This window comes from Solea senegalensis, linkage group LG10, assembly GCF_019176455.1.
Source record: "Solea senegalensis isolate Sse05_10M linkage group LG10, IFAPA_SoseM_1, whole genome shotgun sequence".
Lineage (NCBI taxonomy): Eukaryota > Metazoa > Chordata > Actinopteri > Pleuronectiformes > Soleidae > Solea > Solea senegalensis.
Window position 1 is genome coordinate 16726400 of NC_058030.1, and position 17603 is coordinate 16744002.

At 41.5% G+C, this 17603-nt stretch overlaps 1 protein-coding gene across 1 annotated transcript in view; it reads left to right on the top strand.

Moving 5' to 3' along the window:
• Positions 1 to 17603, top strand: part of LOC122776018 (neural-cadherin-like) — a 93325-nt gene that overhangs the window by 43079 nt on the left and 32643 nt on the right. Inside the window, exons 7-17 of the mRNA XM_044036327.1 lie at positions 1285 to 1427; positions 2976 to 3148; positions 5181 to 5349; positions 5836 to 6006; positions 6299 to 6471; positions 9127 to 9294; positions 11879 to 12128; positions 12249 to 12376; positions 12719 to 12905; positions 14369 to 14512; positions 17123 to 17406. Coding sequence (XP_043892262.1) covers positions 1285 to 1427; positions 2976 to 3148; positions 5181 to 5349; positions 5836 to 6006; positions 6299 to 6471; positions 9127 to 9294; positions 11879 to 12128; positions 12249 to 12376; positions 12719 to 12905; positions 14369 to 14512; positions 17123 to 17406 — 1990 coding nt within the window. The remainder of the gene's footprint in view (positions 1 to 1284; positions 1428 to 2975; positions 3149 to 5180; positions 5350 to 5835; positions 6007 to 6298; positions 6472 to 9126; positions 9295 to 11878; positions 12129 to 12248; positions 12377 to 12718; positions 12906 to 14368; positions 14513 to 17122; positions 17407 to 17603) is intronic.

Genomic DNA, 17603 nt, shown 5'->3' on the forward strand with positions numbered 1-17603 from the left:
ACAGACCTTAGGAAAACTAAACTACCCGATGGTCAGTGCGTAAAATAAAATATGACAGCAAATATAATCGTTAAATCAACATAATTTGCTTTCACAATATTTAACACAAATAAAACAACTTGTTTTAGCATAGTATGATGCAATGGATATATAATCTGGTTTCCTCTGTCTACAGAATGATCAGAGTTAGCACAGGTGCACACAGTTTCCCATCCAGTTTATCCTTATTAATTCAAACTTTTGGAGAAGAGACGTTTGCATTTTTCAGGCTCCATTTTGTGCATAAGCAATGGTTATAAATGAGGCTCCTGGTAGAGAGACAGACAGTTAGACAAGCAGGACGACTCACTCTGAGTCTAACTTCACAGTTCAGTGAGAAGCAGGGAGATGCTTCAGGAAGAAAAGCAGAGGGAGTGTGTAGCGTATGAGCTGCGGAGAGGTGGCCTCAGAACCCGGTGACAGATTGCAGGTCACTCATGTTGCCACAGAGACTGCTGCGCCTGGCGGAGATGAATCACCCATCAACGTTCTTCTGTAAACCATCAATCACCTCTGACTTCACACTGCAGACACTGATCCCTAACCCCGCCCTTCCCTAAACTCCCCTCCATCCCACCGGTAACACGTTCTTACACATGCACGCGTGTTTGAGGACGATACGGCAGTAAAATCTCACAGGGGAAGAGTTCTGCTGACGAATCAACTTAAACTCTTTAACAACACAACCTCCCTCTTATATTTAGCTGCACTGTCTCCCACTCCCACATAATCACCTAACCTGTCAATTCTGTGACAGTCGTTCTTCTTGTCACCTGCTTCTTCTTCTTCATTTTTCTTCATCTCCACATCTTTCAATTCCTGTAGTTCATCTCCGCCCAGTTGTGCTCTGCACCACCGTGGTAAATCAGTCTCCCGTGTCTCGATGGGCATCCTGCTGCCCATGGCACAGAGCAAGCAAATCACTGTTGACATTTTAAAAGGCACTGGATCAAATGGCCCACAGTGGGCTGGATATGTGGATGCACCATTTGTTCCATGACTCCAACATCCCGGTAGACATTATCATTTGTCTCTGGTCTTGCCAGCTAAGAGGACAGGTTAAATCATAGTGACAAGCCAAAGCAACAACCATAAGCCTTCTGATGCTTTAGACTGTGTAAATGATGCATATCTCACATCTCCTGTCTCCTGTGTGTGTGTTGTTTCTGGCATTGACGCGTGACGTCCGTGTGTGTGTGCGCTCTCAATCTCGTTGACTTGTTAAACCTGAGCTCTTCTTTACAGATATCGAACTTTTGTTTCTGAGGACGCCGGCCCCAACACGCTCGTTGCCACTGTGCTGGCCAAAGACCCAGATGGTGATGGCATAATCTACTCCATAACAGCAGGCAACGAGGAAGGAAACTTCATCATTGACAGCCAGAAAGGTGATATGTCTTCATTTTCCAGCCAGGCTTTGCATTTGCAGCATTGCCTCTAATTGACAGGCTTTCCGTCAAATTACACATTCAATTTTCCCTAATACATTCCGAGTACAGTGGTGTGCAATAAACGCCGGCTACTTTCCAAGCCAATATGAAAAGAGAGCTGAGAGCTGATATTAAAATCTGTAATTTCAATGTGTGTGATGCCTTTTCTATTATTAGGGTCATAAATATAAACAATGGCATTCTTTTGGAGAATTCCACCCTCGGTTCTTGTTGGTTTTCGTGGGTACAGAGATGAATGTTCCTCATGTTTCCCTGCTTTTCCACAATTTAGGATTGCACAGTTTATCTTTTTTATTCACCCTTTGATCCGAAACCAGTGGCAATTGCTGTGACATTTGTCACCCAGCCCTTTCAATTCAATTTCACAACAACTGCTCTATCATAGCTCACAATCTTCAGGCTGCATTCCGCCAGCCTCTCCTTCTTTTGTGTCGTCTTTTCATTTTCCTTTCTACCAATTTCTAGTGTTTCCTTGCAGCACGAAAATGCAAAGGCTGACATCCTGTGAGTGCAGGAAAACCAATATACAGCTTCCCACTTACTGACTGTCCAAAGAGTGCTGGCTCATTGAATAGCTGCTGGAGCTCATGTTGTATTTGTAAACAAGGCTGACATTTTAGCTGGAAGAATTACCATGTACATCCCACAGTTCACTTATTTTAATGTAGTGATGCAGTTTTGTCAATGTCACGCATTGTCATTAGGAGCGAAGACCCTTCTTCTGTGGGCAGCCAGGCTCACAAGTAAATTGGGAGAGGGAAGTCAGGCGCTCACATCTGTGTGTATCAGCATGCTGTGTTTTCTTTAATCAAGAGCATTGGAGGAGATGAATAGAAACACAGTGAGAGAATGGGGGAAAAAAACCCTCCCCATGCTCTCACTTCAATGAGTTCCCCCCACATCACAGGCTGCTTGCTCGTCCTGCAACCTCTGATGTTTTTTTGTATTACTGTTGACGAGAAAGATGTTGACTCAGATGCTGCATCTCTTTATCCAACGCTTTATCTCGACTGTTACATGAAGGCAGACAAAGGGGAGAGAGAACAGCTAATAGGCATCTGCTGAGCCATGTTAACTTCTAACCTGAGTCACTTACTAGTTTATGTTTTTGTTCAAGTGCTCGAGTTGGATGGGCATCTTTAGGGGAGAGCGTGCAATTATTAGATTAGAAATGTGACAGAATCACCACTGTGAAATTGGTTTTTGGATTTTGTCTGCATATCAGATTTTTTACCATTTGGTGGCCTTTGAGGTGAATTTCCACCACTTGCTATCTCTCTGCCGATTTCAAAAACAACAGCAATCCCATGAACAACAAACAGTGTACACTAACTGGTGCTTTTTATTGATAGCACACCCTTTTCCATGCAAGGCCACGGTGGCAACCGCGTCCTGTGTAATGACTAATGGAATGGTTGTACTCGCTCGGTTATGACTGACCATGTTTTATAATGTGTAATTTAATGGACCTGTGTGCTTTTGCAGGGCTGATTCGTCTCCGCTCCACTCCTCTACCCATGCTTCAAGGCCTGGAATATGTTCTGAATGTAACGGCCACAGATGACAATGTATCGGGTGGGCCGCACTCTCTCTCATCCACCGCTCGGGTAATTGTCGGGGTCGATGATGTCAACAACAACAAACCTGTATTTGAAGAGGTGAGGGTCTCTTTTCAGGAAAAGTGCTTCTATAGTTTGCGCGTGCCTTACAGTGTAGTCCCCTGTTATTAAGTCATCATCTGGACAATTGAAAAATTGAAGTCACTTGAACTCAGGGTGTCTGTTTTTCCGTAAAATCCCTCCTGCTTGCACCCACACAAACATAACAACATTATTTATTACACTTACTATTAGTCATGGGTCACACGGTGGTGTAGTGGTTAGCACTCTCGCCTTGCAGCGAGAAGACCCGGGTTCGAGCCCCGGTTGGAACAAGGGCCTTTAACTCTAAATTGACCGTGAGAGTGAATGGTTGTTTGTCCCTATCTGTGTGTGTGTGTGGCCCTGCGATGGACTGGTGAACTGTCCAGGGTGTACCCCGCCTATCGCCCAATGTAGCTGAGATTGGCACAGCACCCCCCGCGACCCTCTGGTGGAGGATAAAGCGGTAGATGATCACTGACTGACTATTAGTCATGCGAGGATGAACCTCTGTCATTTTTGGAGCTAACGGCTAAATGAATTGGTGAGTCTGCAGATTCTGTCTGTTACTTTGGGTAGAACCTGACATATTAATACATGCCGCTCTTGCTTTGGTTCAATGATTGTCCACCAGGAGGGCAGTTTATCTTGCTTGTGTCCTCGCTGCAAAATATCATCCCTGTCTTATTTTTGCTGAAGGGCCAGAAGTGGCTGTATAAGGCCAAGCTGTGTGTCACAGCCCCCTCTGTTGGACCACAAAATTACCACAGATGGTCTGATGCACCTCAGGGGCTGTACATTTAGAACTTGAAAACGTTTTGAGTTCTAACTTTAGCATTAAACAGATATTGGAAAGCCGTGACACATAGTTCCACTGGCGAACCATTTTCAGAATGAGGCACAGATTGGAAAAAAAAAGTTTTTAATTCAATAATTTTTGAATACAATCATTTGCCTTCTTGCAAAGAGTTACATCAGGAGATTGATACTCTGTTATGTCAGTCAGCCTCGCTGAAGGACTACGAGCACCACTGACAGCTGGCCTTCCTTTGTTCAAACTTAACAAAATCTCACTATATTGTTGCAAGGACAAGTTACCACACTAGAGAATCTGAAAAAGCAGCTGACAGGTTTAGTTTCCTTTGCATAAAGTCCCTATGTTTTCAAATCAAAAGAATGCCCGTCTCCTCCTCCAAGAGCATTTCAGCTATTGCTCCCTCTTTCCAATTTTCCTGGCCTGTGTTTCTCTCCACTCTGTTTTCCCATGAGCTCTGATTAGCCTGCACACCCACTCTATCTTTAGGCACTCCATTGGGATTTCAATTAATTTATGAAAAAGAAAAAAAATGCAACATCATCACAATATACTATACCTGTTTAATTAACTTCCTACTTAATGAGGATTGACTTGAACTTGAGCAGAAGACACACTAACGCTGAGTGGAAGCTGAAAGTGTTGGCAACTTGATGTGTTTTAATATTAAATCATGCCTCAGAACCATTCCAGGCAAATATAATATTTACTCGAAGAGCTACAAACAAGCCATACCGTTTGCGTCTTTGCATCCCATGAACCGTCAAATTATTATTTTTTTTCTTTCGCTCATCCTTTGATCTATCTTTTTTTTTCTGCATCACTCTCACCCCTCCTTGGCTATTGTTTTCCTCTTTTTTTTTCATGGTCATTCAGTTGAAAGAGCGTCTTGCATTTATATCTGATTAAAAAAAAAAGCAAAGACTCCAGAGAGCAGCTCTTTATCTGGGGCATATTTTCATTAGGGGGAATGGATTGAATTCTGGGCTAAGCTGTTTGTTGCTGCCTTTAAAAAAATCAGCTCAAGTCTTTTATTACCTTAAATGTACTCTGTATCTACAAGGTCTATACTGTGTTTAATGCACACGTGTGCACTGACCTCAAGGCCTTTATTGTCTTTTATTCCGATATTTTCAATAACATAACACAATATTCTGACAATATATCCCCATATATGAGAAATGTCCTTTGTATTTGTGTCTCTCCTTTCTCTTCTCCTCCTGCTCTCTATCTCAGTGCCAGCAATATCGTGAGCAGGCTTCAGTGCTGGAGAACCAGCCGACGGGGACTTTTGTGTTGCAAGTGCATGCTGTGGATGCAGATGAGGGAGCAAATGGAAAAGTCAAATATGGCTTAATGCACAGAGACAGCACCATGCCTGCCTTCAGAATTCATCCAGACACAGGTAGCGTGGCCACAGATTGTCTGAGTTAAAATAGTTCTCAATTAGACATAGAGCACAGAGTCTATAGAGAGAGACAGTTTGGCATTCTCGCTGTAAATGACATTTCTATTGGTCATTGCAGTTGAACCGCGATGCAGAAGGAGCAGAGACGTTAACATAATTCACATCTCTATCTTTAAGAATACGAGTCAAAGGCAACAAACGCTCTTGATCCTCATTTCGTTCAATCTGGCAAAGCGTTGTGTGGCTCGTCAGTACATAGAAATGTATTCTGCATGAGTGAAAAGGCAAATACAGATGTGCGGATGACTTGATGGCTAGATAGAAGAATGGTTGGTTATGCAAAGTGGTGGATGAATGGATGCACACATGTATGGGTGAAATGAAAAACTGCTGAATGGATGAGCGAGTGTATACGTACGTATTTGTGCGCTTGTGTTTTGGTGGGCATCAGGGACGGGACTGATTATTGTTCTGCATTTACAGGAACGATTGTGACAGCCAGACAGTTCGACAGGGAGCGGCAGAGAGAATATGCAATCACAGTAACGGCCACTGATTGGGCAGAGGAGCCACTCATCGGCATCTGTCAGCTCACCATCCAAATACTGGATCAGAATGATAACAGCCCCAAGTTTGAGAATTTGCGCTATGAGTGTAAGTGTTGCTGGTATCCAAATGATATGTGAATATCAGTGAATCACTGAAGCAGACATAACCAAAAAAGTGCTGAAGCAAATAGGGTGAGATGAAGATGTGGGTGACTATATGCTATTAAAAACATCCATTCCCCTACTTTATAAATTGCATAAATACCTTGGTGTCCCTGGTGGTGAAAGCCTAAATCACTTGTGCATTATACAAAATGTCTATAATATTCATCATGCTTGATCGCTCTTCATAAAATACCACTCTTTGAACCCATATACCTTATTTCCACCCACTGTAGATTTTCTGAGAGAAGACACTTTGGTCGGTACCAGTTTCCTCCGTGTTGCAGCTCATGATGATGACTTTGGCACCAATGCAGCCATCACTTACTCCATGTCCCTGGACCAACCTGAGTACCTGGAGGTCAACCCTGTCACTGGATGGGTCTACGTTAACCAGCCCATATCACAGGTCAGTGGAGCAGTTATTAGTTGGTTTTACACCCAAACACACATGGAGTGTGTTTCTCATGGCGGCTTTGTGGCAACAAATGAATAAATGAGCCATACACCTCAAAGTGCTCCCACACCTGCTCCCAACCTTGAGTGTAGTGCACAAAACATAGTGCTCAAACTGGTTATTTAGCAATTTGACAAGATAAATCCTTCTGAGACCAGACAGGAGATAATTATGTCTGGCCTGAGGGCCGTATATGTTGCCCATGCCACACAAGTTATTTAAAAATGTAAGTGGAATTGTCTATTCTAACTTTGGGTTCACAGTCGACCATTTCGTCTGAAGGTTATGATCTGTTATAGCAGCATAGCGAACAGAAGACTGTGGGATAGACTTGCTATTGGCAGCTGCAAACCATTTCTCAGACACATTACTGCTTCCTACAGGAGTTCCTACGTCACATTTTGATCTTGTGAGATCTTGTGGCACGAGGCCAAACAGAGGCAGAATATTGGCACCAACAACAAATAAGTCACCTGCTCTCTGGCACTCGTCCTGTTGTTTAACATTTCAAAATGAATTAAAAAGCTTTGCAGAATGAATCCAAGTTAATGGCACAAGTTTGTAAAGAATATAATTAACACAAAGCAAGGCTCTGTCTGTCCTAAAATACGCTTTGATATGTCAAAATCTGGGGGCCTGAGGATTATGCTTGTGATTAGGCTCACAAAGCATGGTTGCCTTGAAGCTGAGAGATTCTCAAAAAAAAAAAAAAAGAAACCAAGAAAAAGAGAAGTCGACGCATGCATTGGAAAAACTGCTACAAATCATTTCCATCAAGTTAATAAGCAGTTCTTTTTTTAAAGGTGTTTGTTATCAATATGAGTGAGTGCATCCATGAAACCTGTCCTTCACTAGATGTCTTTCAACTAACTGGCAGAAGTGAATTACCTTGTCCGTGTCAGTGATGTTACATTTTGTTCGCCTTTTTCTCATTTTGGATGTTGTATATTTTCACTCAGGCTATCTGCATCTTTCCATTTCTCCACTTATTCACAAATAAGAGTGGCGAGAAGCCTGACATAGTGCTACAGGGCTCTCTATTATTTAGCACACTTTTTACCACTCTGGTGTTAGAAGTCAGAGCTCGCTTTGCCATGGACCTCATGCAAAATGGAAAGCTCAAAACCTTGCAGAACAGAGCTGCCGAACAAAGCCCTCATCTAAATTATCCCACAATAAGTGTGCTTAAGCCTTGAATATAAAAGCACTTTATAAATAGATAGATAGATATAACAAATTAAAAATGTCTCGGCCGGTCAGAGACATTGTCCTGTTTTTTTCGATTTTCTCATCACAATTAAGTTGTGATTGTAGTGACCACGGACTGAGGCGAAATGTTCCCCCCACATTTGACAGTAAAATGTGCAACACATTTCCCAATTAATTAGCATTTCAGTGGAATATGAAGGCCGGTGAACAACAGTGAATATTCATATGCGTTAAGACAGCATTCAGAGCTGAGCTGATGCAGTGGAACACTCTCATCAGTACAGCTCCACGTAGAATAACATGGAAGACATAGAGAGGGCTTTGTGTCTATATCCATGATATTATTTTGCACTTTTTCTGGTTCAGATCTGATACTTTTAAGCCGTGGTTGGATGTCATCTCAAATTCAGTCAGCCGATAATTTATTGTAAAAGCAGCAGCTGCCTGGTCCACATTTGACATCACAGATTTATGATCTTTGTGCTATGGTTTTCGAGATTTCGAATGGAATTCTACAAACACTAATTGGATTGTACCAGGAATAGAAAACGTCATTAAAAGTTAAGTGAGACTTCCTTTTTTTTTTATGTGGCTACTGCAGCACAACAACAGAGTTGTTAGGTCATGATTTGCATTGGTTGAATAATACAGCTTATGGCGGAAATGTGATGTTGTACCAACGGAATACTTATGTGAGCTTCTTCTTGTATTATTAAGAGGGCAGTGTCACTATAACTAGCGTTATCTTATGGAAGTGGCTACAGAGAAATACAATTATCCTATATGAGTAAAAAGGCCCTTTAGTGGATTCAGAAGGCTTTAGTCTTCATACCGATGTGAGTATAACATCACATATTATCTAGTTAAGATAAACAAATGAAATGCTATAATCACCTCTTAAAGACATTTCGAGCTTCCCCCTACAGTGTACATTTTCATGAAATACAGTTCCATGGTCAGTTTTAAGCCTGTCTTTGCTACTGGTTTAATTATATAACAAAAGTAGAGGAGCTTGTGTGAAACATGATTGATATCCTAATACATTTGTGTGAGACTCACACTGCTGCTACTGCTGCTTCTGTTGTTCTTGGCTTAATTAAATGAACTTTACAGTGGCGTTCATAGAACAGCTTCAGGCTCAGGGCGTGATGTCAAGGCGTAGCTGCCAATCAGCTGATCATGAACTGATTGCTGAGAGTGTCCTCTATGGATATCAACAGACACATTTAGTTATTAATGCTATCAACTATACTGATGATTAGTTGCATTACAGTTTCTATAATACATGTGTGTTAAATTTCTCGTGTGATGAAGGTGTGATCCATCATCATCTACAAACATTTCAACTCTAAATGTCATGGCGATAATCTGATAATAATCTCTCCCTCTTGACCACAGAGGACTTACATTACACGGGACATCGTAGCAACTGACGGGGGAGGCCGGAACACTTCTGTGGAGCTGGCAGTCACCATCACCAATGTCAAGAACCAGCCTCCTCAGTGGGAAGAGGAGAGCTACAGCGTTGTCATTCCCGAGAACACTGCCAGAGACACACCCATAGTGGTACGTCTGCATGTCTGATAGCAGGTAGTGGCGCTTGTGTCTGGTTAATTGTTTTTAGCCAATTAATCAGCTCCGACATGACATTTTACAAACTATCAACATCAGTGAACACTGGTTCAGACAGCTGTCTCCACCTGTCATGGAGAGACACGGATAACTGTGCTGAATTGAGGCTCCACGGCCATTGTTGCCACTGGCTATTAGCAAGACCAGAATAAATTATGGGTCATCGCTATATTTGGTCATTTAAAGGCCACTTTTGCTGAAAATGTGTGTATACACAGTTTTTCCTCCAGATTATTAATAAGCAAAACAACTGTTTAGGGCCCGTTCTTCCTCCCCAAGCAAACAATCAAAAACAACCTTCAAAGCATGAGCGCAATTGTAAGTAGTGTTGGGTCCACAGTGTTTTGAGTCCACAAGAGTGGCTATGAGTTGAATTCAGTGACCCTCAGAAATAGCAATACATTTGCAAACATACATTCAGTTTACTCAGCAAATGACTGCTACTGCTGCCACCCTGTGGATGAAGATGCACTCCTAATCAGGTATTAGGTCATTGAAGATGTACACAAATACACATGATTGTTTTTATACCCATATAATCATTGGTAAAACACAGTTCAGCTTTATGTCTTTTTAATATTGTCATTTTTGATGTTTTATTTCATTTGGGCCTTCTTTCTTTAAACTAGCCTTTAAAAATCCCCTATCTGTCAGCCTCTAGAAAGATTCCCAGTTTATAACAGGACATGCTGCATGCTGCTGTGCATTTTCCTTGATCTTGAGTTGTTGTAATTGAATTAGCTGATGGTTTGTTTGCTTGCACACAGTCTGAGCATTATTTAGACACCATGTTCTCTTTGAATGCACTGCTGAAGTCATCATCAGTGCTTTAAAAATTCAACTCCTTTCATTTATTTATTCATTTTGAAATGTTTTCTCTGAAACAAATGCTTTTGACTCCTGCCTGCTTAAATTCAACGCTCAACCCGGGAGGCACTGATGTGCTTTTTTTCCCCCCAAGGTCTTTTCCAAGGTGACTCACCTTGAGAACATATGATATTATGTCAGAAAATCAATAATCACAATAATTGAAATTTAACACAATCTAAGCTGCTTGTAGACCACAAACAACAAACAGAGTGTAAAATCTGATCTTGATTATACAGCACTGAGATAAGAAGTAGCTTGACTCTGTCCAAATTCATCAGCAGCTCCACGTCTCAGTGACTAGCATGTTGTACCCATTTTTGTTTCACCAAATTAGCCACATCCATGTTGTTTCTAAACAAGCTCATTGCCTCTTAGCTGAAGTTCAGAATCTAATTCTGCAAGAAGGCAAAAGAGCACATTTTCCCAATTTTAAAAATGTTCCTTTAAGCCCAGACTAATAACATTCTTTTGGTGGATAAAAAGCTCACAGCATTTGAGAATAAACTATGAAGCAGGAGAAAAAAGGTTATTCACATTGCAACCATGTCCAAAAATAAAAATATTGGTTGGCCATATTTTCACAAACTTACTTACACTTAGTACACTCCCGCTCTTTTAGGTGCAAATATCTAATCATCTAATCACATGGCAGCAACTCACTGCATTTAGACATGAAGACGACCCACTGAAGGTCAAACCAAGCGTCGGAATGGGGAGGGAAGCTCATTTAAGTGACTTTAAACATTGGTTAGTTGCTGGAGCCAGACAAGCTGGTCTGAGTATTTCAGAAACTGCTGATCTGCTGGGATTTCCACGCAGAACTATCTCTAGGGTTTACAGAGGACGGCTAGAAATAGAGAAATTATCCAGTGAGTGACAGTTCTCTGGGCAAAAATGCCTTGTTGATGCCAGAGTGGTTTGAGATGATAGACAAGCAACAGTTACTCTCACATTTAACACAAAATACTTCAAGAAGTGAAAATATGTGCTTTGGCATTTCAGGGTTTTGCTATTTTAATTGCCATGAATATAGAAAAAAAACCCTCTTGCATGACCTGGTTGGTATCACGCTCTGATGCTGAATAAGTTTATAACGACAGGCGTGTTTAATCAATCACTGTTCAATTCACATGGGTGGTTATATTGGATCAGATAATAACAACAAGTGGACAAAAAACAAAACATAATAAACACCTTTATGAGCGTTTAAAACAATTACAACAGTGGCATTCTATTTTTGTTGTGTATAAAAAAAAATTTAAATTTTCATTTCAATTTGTCAGGACCCTAGTTTGACAGCAGACGTGCCAGACTGTCTGCTCTTGCTCTCTGCTTGCAGCTCTAAAGTGCTCAGATGAAGATATTTCTTTATTGTAAATAATAAATTGTGCTTTGACAGGGCAGTATGCACTGTAAGTCCTCAGCTGCTGCATGCACTGACCTTGTGTATTTACCACAAGCAACTAGTAGTGCTCTGTAGAGTCTGGTGAGCACACTTATGTATGCAGTCAGGTTAGTTGATTCCCCAGCCCTGCTTCCAGTCTTTATGCTGAGCTTATACAGTATCTCCTGGCTCTGGACGTAAGAAACAAAAATATCATTAATAAATAAAAACTGCTCATGACACGAGTCTTCTCCTCCTGTACAGACCATCAAGGCAACCTCTCAGCTGGGTGACCCAAGGGTGACCTACAACCTGGAGGAAGGGATGGTCCCTGAAACCAACATGCCAGTGCGTTTCTACCTCTCCCCAAACCGTGAAGATGGCTCTGCGTCAATTCTGGTGTCAGAGCCGTTGGATTACGAAACCACACCTTTTTTCTCTCTCCGGGTTCGAGCGCAGAACGTGGCTGCGGTACCACTTGCAGCTTTCTCCACAGTTTATGTCAATATTACAGGTATAACGTTTACTTCCTTTGTTTGTGAGGTAATATAATTTGCAAACTTCATCAGATTGGATGGAATGCAATACTTGCTGCATCTTTAATTACATTTTAAATATCTTTTCATTTCTGAAGATGTCAATGACAACGTGCCGTTCTTCACCTCCTCCATCTATGAGGCCTCAGTAACAGAAGGAGCCCAGATCGGGACTTTGGTTCTCCAAGTGTCTGCACATGACAAAGACCTGGGCCTTAATGGAGTGGTGTGTTGTTAATTTTATATGTTCAAATTCTACAGGTACAGGAAAATACCTTTTAAAGAGGGAATTATTAAATCTGAAGACTGTTTTTTTTTTGTTGCCACAAAATCTCTTGTGTGTGGGAAGCCATTGTTTCAGGGTTGTCACGGTGTTGTCAAGGTGGCACCGTGAATGTGTGTGCAGTTGCAGCCATGTGACTGACTGTGACAATATCACTATATCGATCAGATTTTGCCTTTTATGAGAGGACAGACTCTGGGAATATAATAGGCCTCATAACATTTCAGCAGGTTATTGCTTGCAAAATAATTGCCATCTGATTTTCAAAATCCCTGTGCTTCGCAGATCACTTACTCTCTTTTGAGTGACAGCAGTGGCGACCACAGTGTCTTCCGCATTGACCCAAAACTCGGGGTCATCTATACAGAGGCTGTGTTTGATCGCGAGGCCCGCAGCTCCTATTTGTTGGAAGTTCAGTCGGAAGATGGCCAGGAGTCGGCGCGACCTGGCAAGAACAAACAGCCAAACTCAGGTTAGAGGCCTTTGGAGGCATCTTTGTTTTATTGCCATCAGTCCAATGAGTTGACTGATCACACAGAGTTCATGCCAAGCTAAGCTAACCATCTCTCAGTTTGCTGTCATGACATGGAAGTGCTAACAATCTTCCCATCTAACGCTCTGTTGCAAGTTACGTGCTCGATTTCAGATTTAATGTATTTCTGTATTGTTTTTAGTTGTTGTTTTTCACTGTCATTCACAAATCTGTAAAAGTGAAAGTTGAGAGAAATAACTGTGAAGTGGCCTCTGCCCTTGTGAAATGTCCTCTCCATTAAAAAAAAGTAGCATTGTCCTTTCCCTGTAGACCCACAGGGCAAACTTCAGTATTAGTAGTGTGATGCTGGAGTGATACATCATTGGCATTACACTGCATTCATTTACACCTAAGGACTGACTTTGAAATGTAAATCTTAATTTGATTTATTCCACACTATGACCAGACTGCCTCTCTCTCTTCCATGTAAATACAGCTCGGAGATTTCTTGGCACTCGTACTCTTTGTTCCAGCTCCTTAATTTCTCCCCCGGTTTCAATTTTCATTGTTCAGTGTTTAACTATTAAAGCATTTGTTTGGTTACCATGTTCCCTTTGTGACATTTTGTCAGTTATAAAACGTTAGTCTGTATGTAGAATGACGCGGGATGACATTTGTAATCAGAAGTGCGTCTTCTGCCAACGTGTGTGAAGGCGGAATTAGGGGTAAAGGGTGATGTTTTGGAGCAGAGTTGCAGAGCTGCTTAGCATTTGCAATGAGCCTTAGCTGTGTCTTGTGCTGCGTATCTCCCATATCCAGAAGGGCTCATTTCCTCTACAAACATTACCTGTCTCTTTGCGTTACCCCTGGGATACAGCAAGAGGAGGTGGTAAATGTAAAAACAGTCTAAGGAAATAGGGCCACCCTCCCCCACCACCATCTCTTACTGCAACAACTCCAAATTAACATGTCACCCATGTGTTCTGTGAGCTGATAATTTACTCTTTCTAACTAAAGAAATAAACAGCATAATGAGCAGTGCACTGATAAGACACAAACACTTGTCATCTTATAAATATTTAACCTTCCCAGTGGAGAGGTTCTTTATCTATTCTGCAAAAAAAGGCAGCTTGTTGAAGAGTTGCAGCCCCATTAATGTTATTCTTTCTGCAGAAAACAGTTAGCCCACTTAAAACAATAAAATGTTGACAATATGAATTATTTATGCAATTTACAGCACATCTTTCTGAATAATATTTAGTCTGATTTCCATGTCAATGAGGCACATGGCATCAGGTTAAGTGACTCTTCCCCAATAAACAGTGACAATTAATTGTAAAATCAATAAACAGATGGTGGGAAAATACTCACATTCAGACTCCTGCTAACCGTGTGTGTTTGTGTGTGCGTGTTTATTTGTTTGCTGTGTCATTTAATCTTCTGCCATTCTGTCATCCTTGCAGACACAGCGTATGTGAGGGTTTTCATCAGCGACGTCAACGACAACAAACCGCTCTTTGCTCAGCGTCTGTATGAAGTCGGAGTTGATGAGAATGCTGATGTGGGCCTGACTGTTGTCACTGTTGGGGCTAATGACGAAGATGAAGGTATGCTTCATTACAGAGCACACTGAGGAGGTCCCATGAAGATTCTACTGAAGTTGTGATTTAAAAATAAAGTTTAAGGATTCCATCCAACCAGAACCAATTTAGTATACAGTGCTGTGTTGTATTCTATCCCCCTTTCTGATTTCTTCTTTTTTTGCACACTTAAAAGTTTCATGTCATCAAACTAATTTTAATATTAGACAGAGATAACACAAATAAATACAAAATGTTGTTTTTAAATGATGATTTCAATTATTAAAGGAAATAACTTATCCAAACCTACCTGGCCTGATGTGAAAAAGTTTTTGCTCCCTTCCCTTTGTTAAATTATCAATTAACTTTTTTGGAAAGCCGAGTTCAATTTCACGCAGACCTGATTACTGCCAGACAAGCTGAATGAAAGTTGAGCCATTATCCACAAATAAAAAAGAGAAAACGTGAAATAGTGGCAAACCTTCCCAGGAGTGGCTGGTCTACCACAATTACACCAAGAAGGCATCAACGACTCATCCAGGAGGTCATAAAAGAACACAGAACAACTTGCCTCAGCTTAGGTGGTCATGTGGTCATGACTCAACAATAAGAAAGATACAGGGCAAAAAGAGGCATCTATGAGAGAGTTCCAAGGCCAAAACCATTGCTGTGGAACTTTTACCAAAGGTGTGTGTCCCGATACATCTGGAGTAGAACTAACACAAGACAACATACGATGATCAGCGGCTGCTTTGCTGCTTCACGTGCTGTAACACTTGCTGTAATTGACGAAACCTTGAATTCTGCTCTCTACCAGGAAATCCTGATGGAGAATGTCCAGCCATCAGCTCAAGTGCACTTGAGTGATGCTGGAGGACATTGATCCTAAACGCACCAGCAAGTCCACCTCTGAATGGCTTAAAAAAAAGAAAAGAAAGGCTTTGGAGTGGCCTCGTCAAAGTCCGGACTTAAAGCTGACTGAGATGCTGTGGCGTGACCTTAAACAGGCCATTCATGCTCAAAAACCCTTCAGTGTGGCAAATCTGCAAAGAAGAGTGGGCCAGAGTCCCTCCACAGTGATGTGAAACACTCATTGCCAGTTATCGCAAACACAGGATTGCAGTTGTTGCCACTGAAGGTAGTATTTTTTCACATAAGACCCAGTTGGTCAAGATAGCTTTTTTCCCCCTTGAAATCATCATTTAAAAACTGCATTTCTGTATTTACTCGGGTTATCTTCGTCTGATATAAAAATGTGTTTGATGATCTTGTTATCACATGTTAGTGTGAGGAAAAAAGCAAAAACAGAAGAAATTTATAAGGGCCAAAAACTTTTTCACAGCACTGTATGATATATTTTGGTCAGCCACTCACCCCCAGCCCTAACTTCACAGGTTTCTGCAATGCACTTTATTTTTGCACCAGTCTCTTTTTTGAAATCACAGAATTACTTTGGCAGGGAGCTACATGCCAAGTAGGCAATTTTTTTTTCTCCATTTTTTGGGGCATGGGGTGGGGGTTAATTTTGCCGGCATTTGTTGAAGCGCATATAAAGTGACCTTGTGACCAGTTCTTCCCTCAATTTGTCCTAAGCTCTGCTGAAATCATGCTGTGTGCCAGATACAGCAGAAGTCATCTGAGTGCACACACACACACACACTGCCGCACATATGTTCCAAAAAAGAGTGACATGCTCCCACACAGTGGGTGGGCGGGATTTAAGCACTAAAGCAAGTGCTCAACCTAGGATCCTTTTTTTATCAGGCATGTTTAGGTCTGTTAATCAAGTATTTATGGAGAGTGGGGGTGCAGCTTAGGCCGGGCTGCAGCACTAATGATGAATAGCTGTGGAATAATACCAACCCCCCACATTAAAGTTACAATACTGTTGCACTTGATTCCGAGAGGCTATCCTCAATCCGTCTTGTTTAAAAACTCCACCCTGGTCTTGACTGCTGTAAGCCTGCCCGATCCCTGTGGGAGACACGGGGCACTTTGTCAGCGTGGATTGTGTTAATAGTACAGATTAGTGTATTTACATCGGATCGCAGCTACCTTACCCCAACAGGATGATTGAAAATGAAGGATGTGCATTCCAGGAGATTATCTTATCTATTCCAGTGTTAAACCCCATATATTGGATGGTCTCCATGGAGACAGTAGATAAGTTGAGATATGAACTTCCCTATTTCAAGTCTACATCCCTCCACCCCCTCCTGGGCCTCAAAATCATTCCCTTGAGGGCACTATCACAGTGCATTATGCTGCTTTTCACTCTCGTGCTCCCTTTTACTTTTTCAGCGCCCGTTTTTAATTAGTATCTGATTAAAGCTGAGGAGATGAGATACAAAGTTTCTATTTAATTAAGTAATCAAAACAAGAAAGGGATACATGGAAATCTACTAATTCTTAGCTCTCAGAGGAAATGAGGTGTAATACCCTTGTGGCTACACCCTTCTTTTTGTTGCCAAAATTGTAGTACTTCCATTAAAATGAAGAAAAGGGGCAACATTGATGTACCCGGCATTTTGTTTCACCTCTGTGCATGTTTGCTTTACCTCTACACTTGATTTACCTTATTCTATTTTAGGAAGGAGTGTTATTTCAGAGTCATGTACTTTATAATTCCTGCCGCAGGGGCCAATGCAAAGCTGCGCTACCAGATAACATCCGGCAACAAAGGAGGTGTTTTTGACATCGAGCCAGAAGTGGGGACAATCTTTATTGCACAACCACTGGACTATGAGCAGCAGAAGAGATACAAGCTCCTGGTCCTCGCCTCTGACGGGAAGTGGGAAGACTATGCTGCCGTGGTAGTTACTGTGGTCAATAAGAATGATGAGGCACCGGTTTTCTCCATGAACGAGTATTATGGATCTGTCACAGAGGAGCTTGATGGGTCACCTGTGTTTGTACTACAGGTGAGGCTGATATGATTTCTGCTCAAAGATTTTACAGGACAGCTATTTTAATCCTGACTATAAGGCTTTAGAATCTTTACAAAGCTCACTTTAAATCAATAGCCTCCCAAAAATGATTGCTAAGAGTATTTGAAGAGGTAAAATAAAATGTATTTTCACTGAACCAGATCCGACATTTTTTTTTAAGCAATCATAGT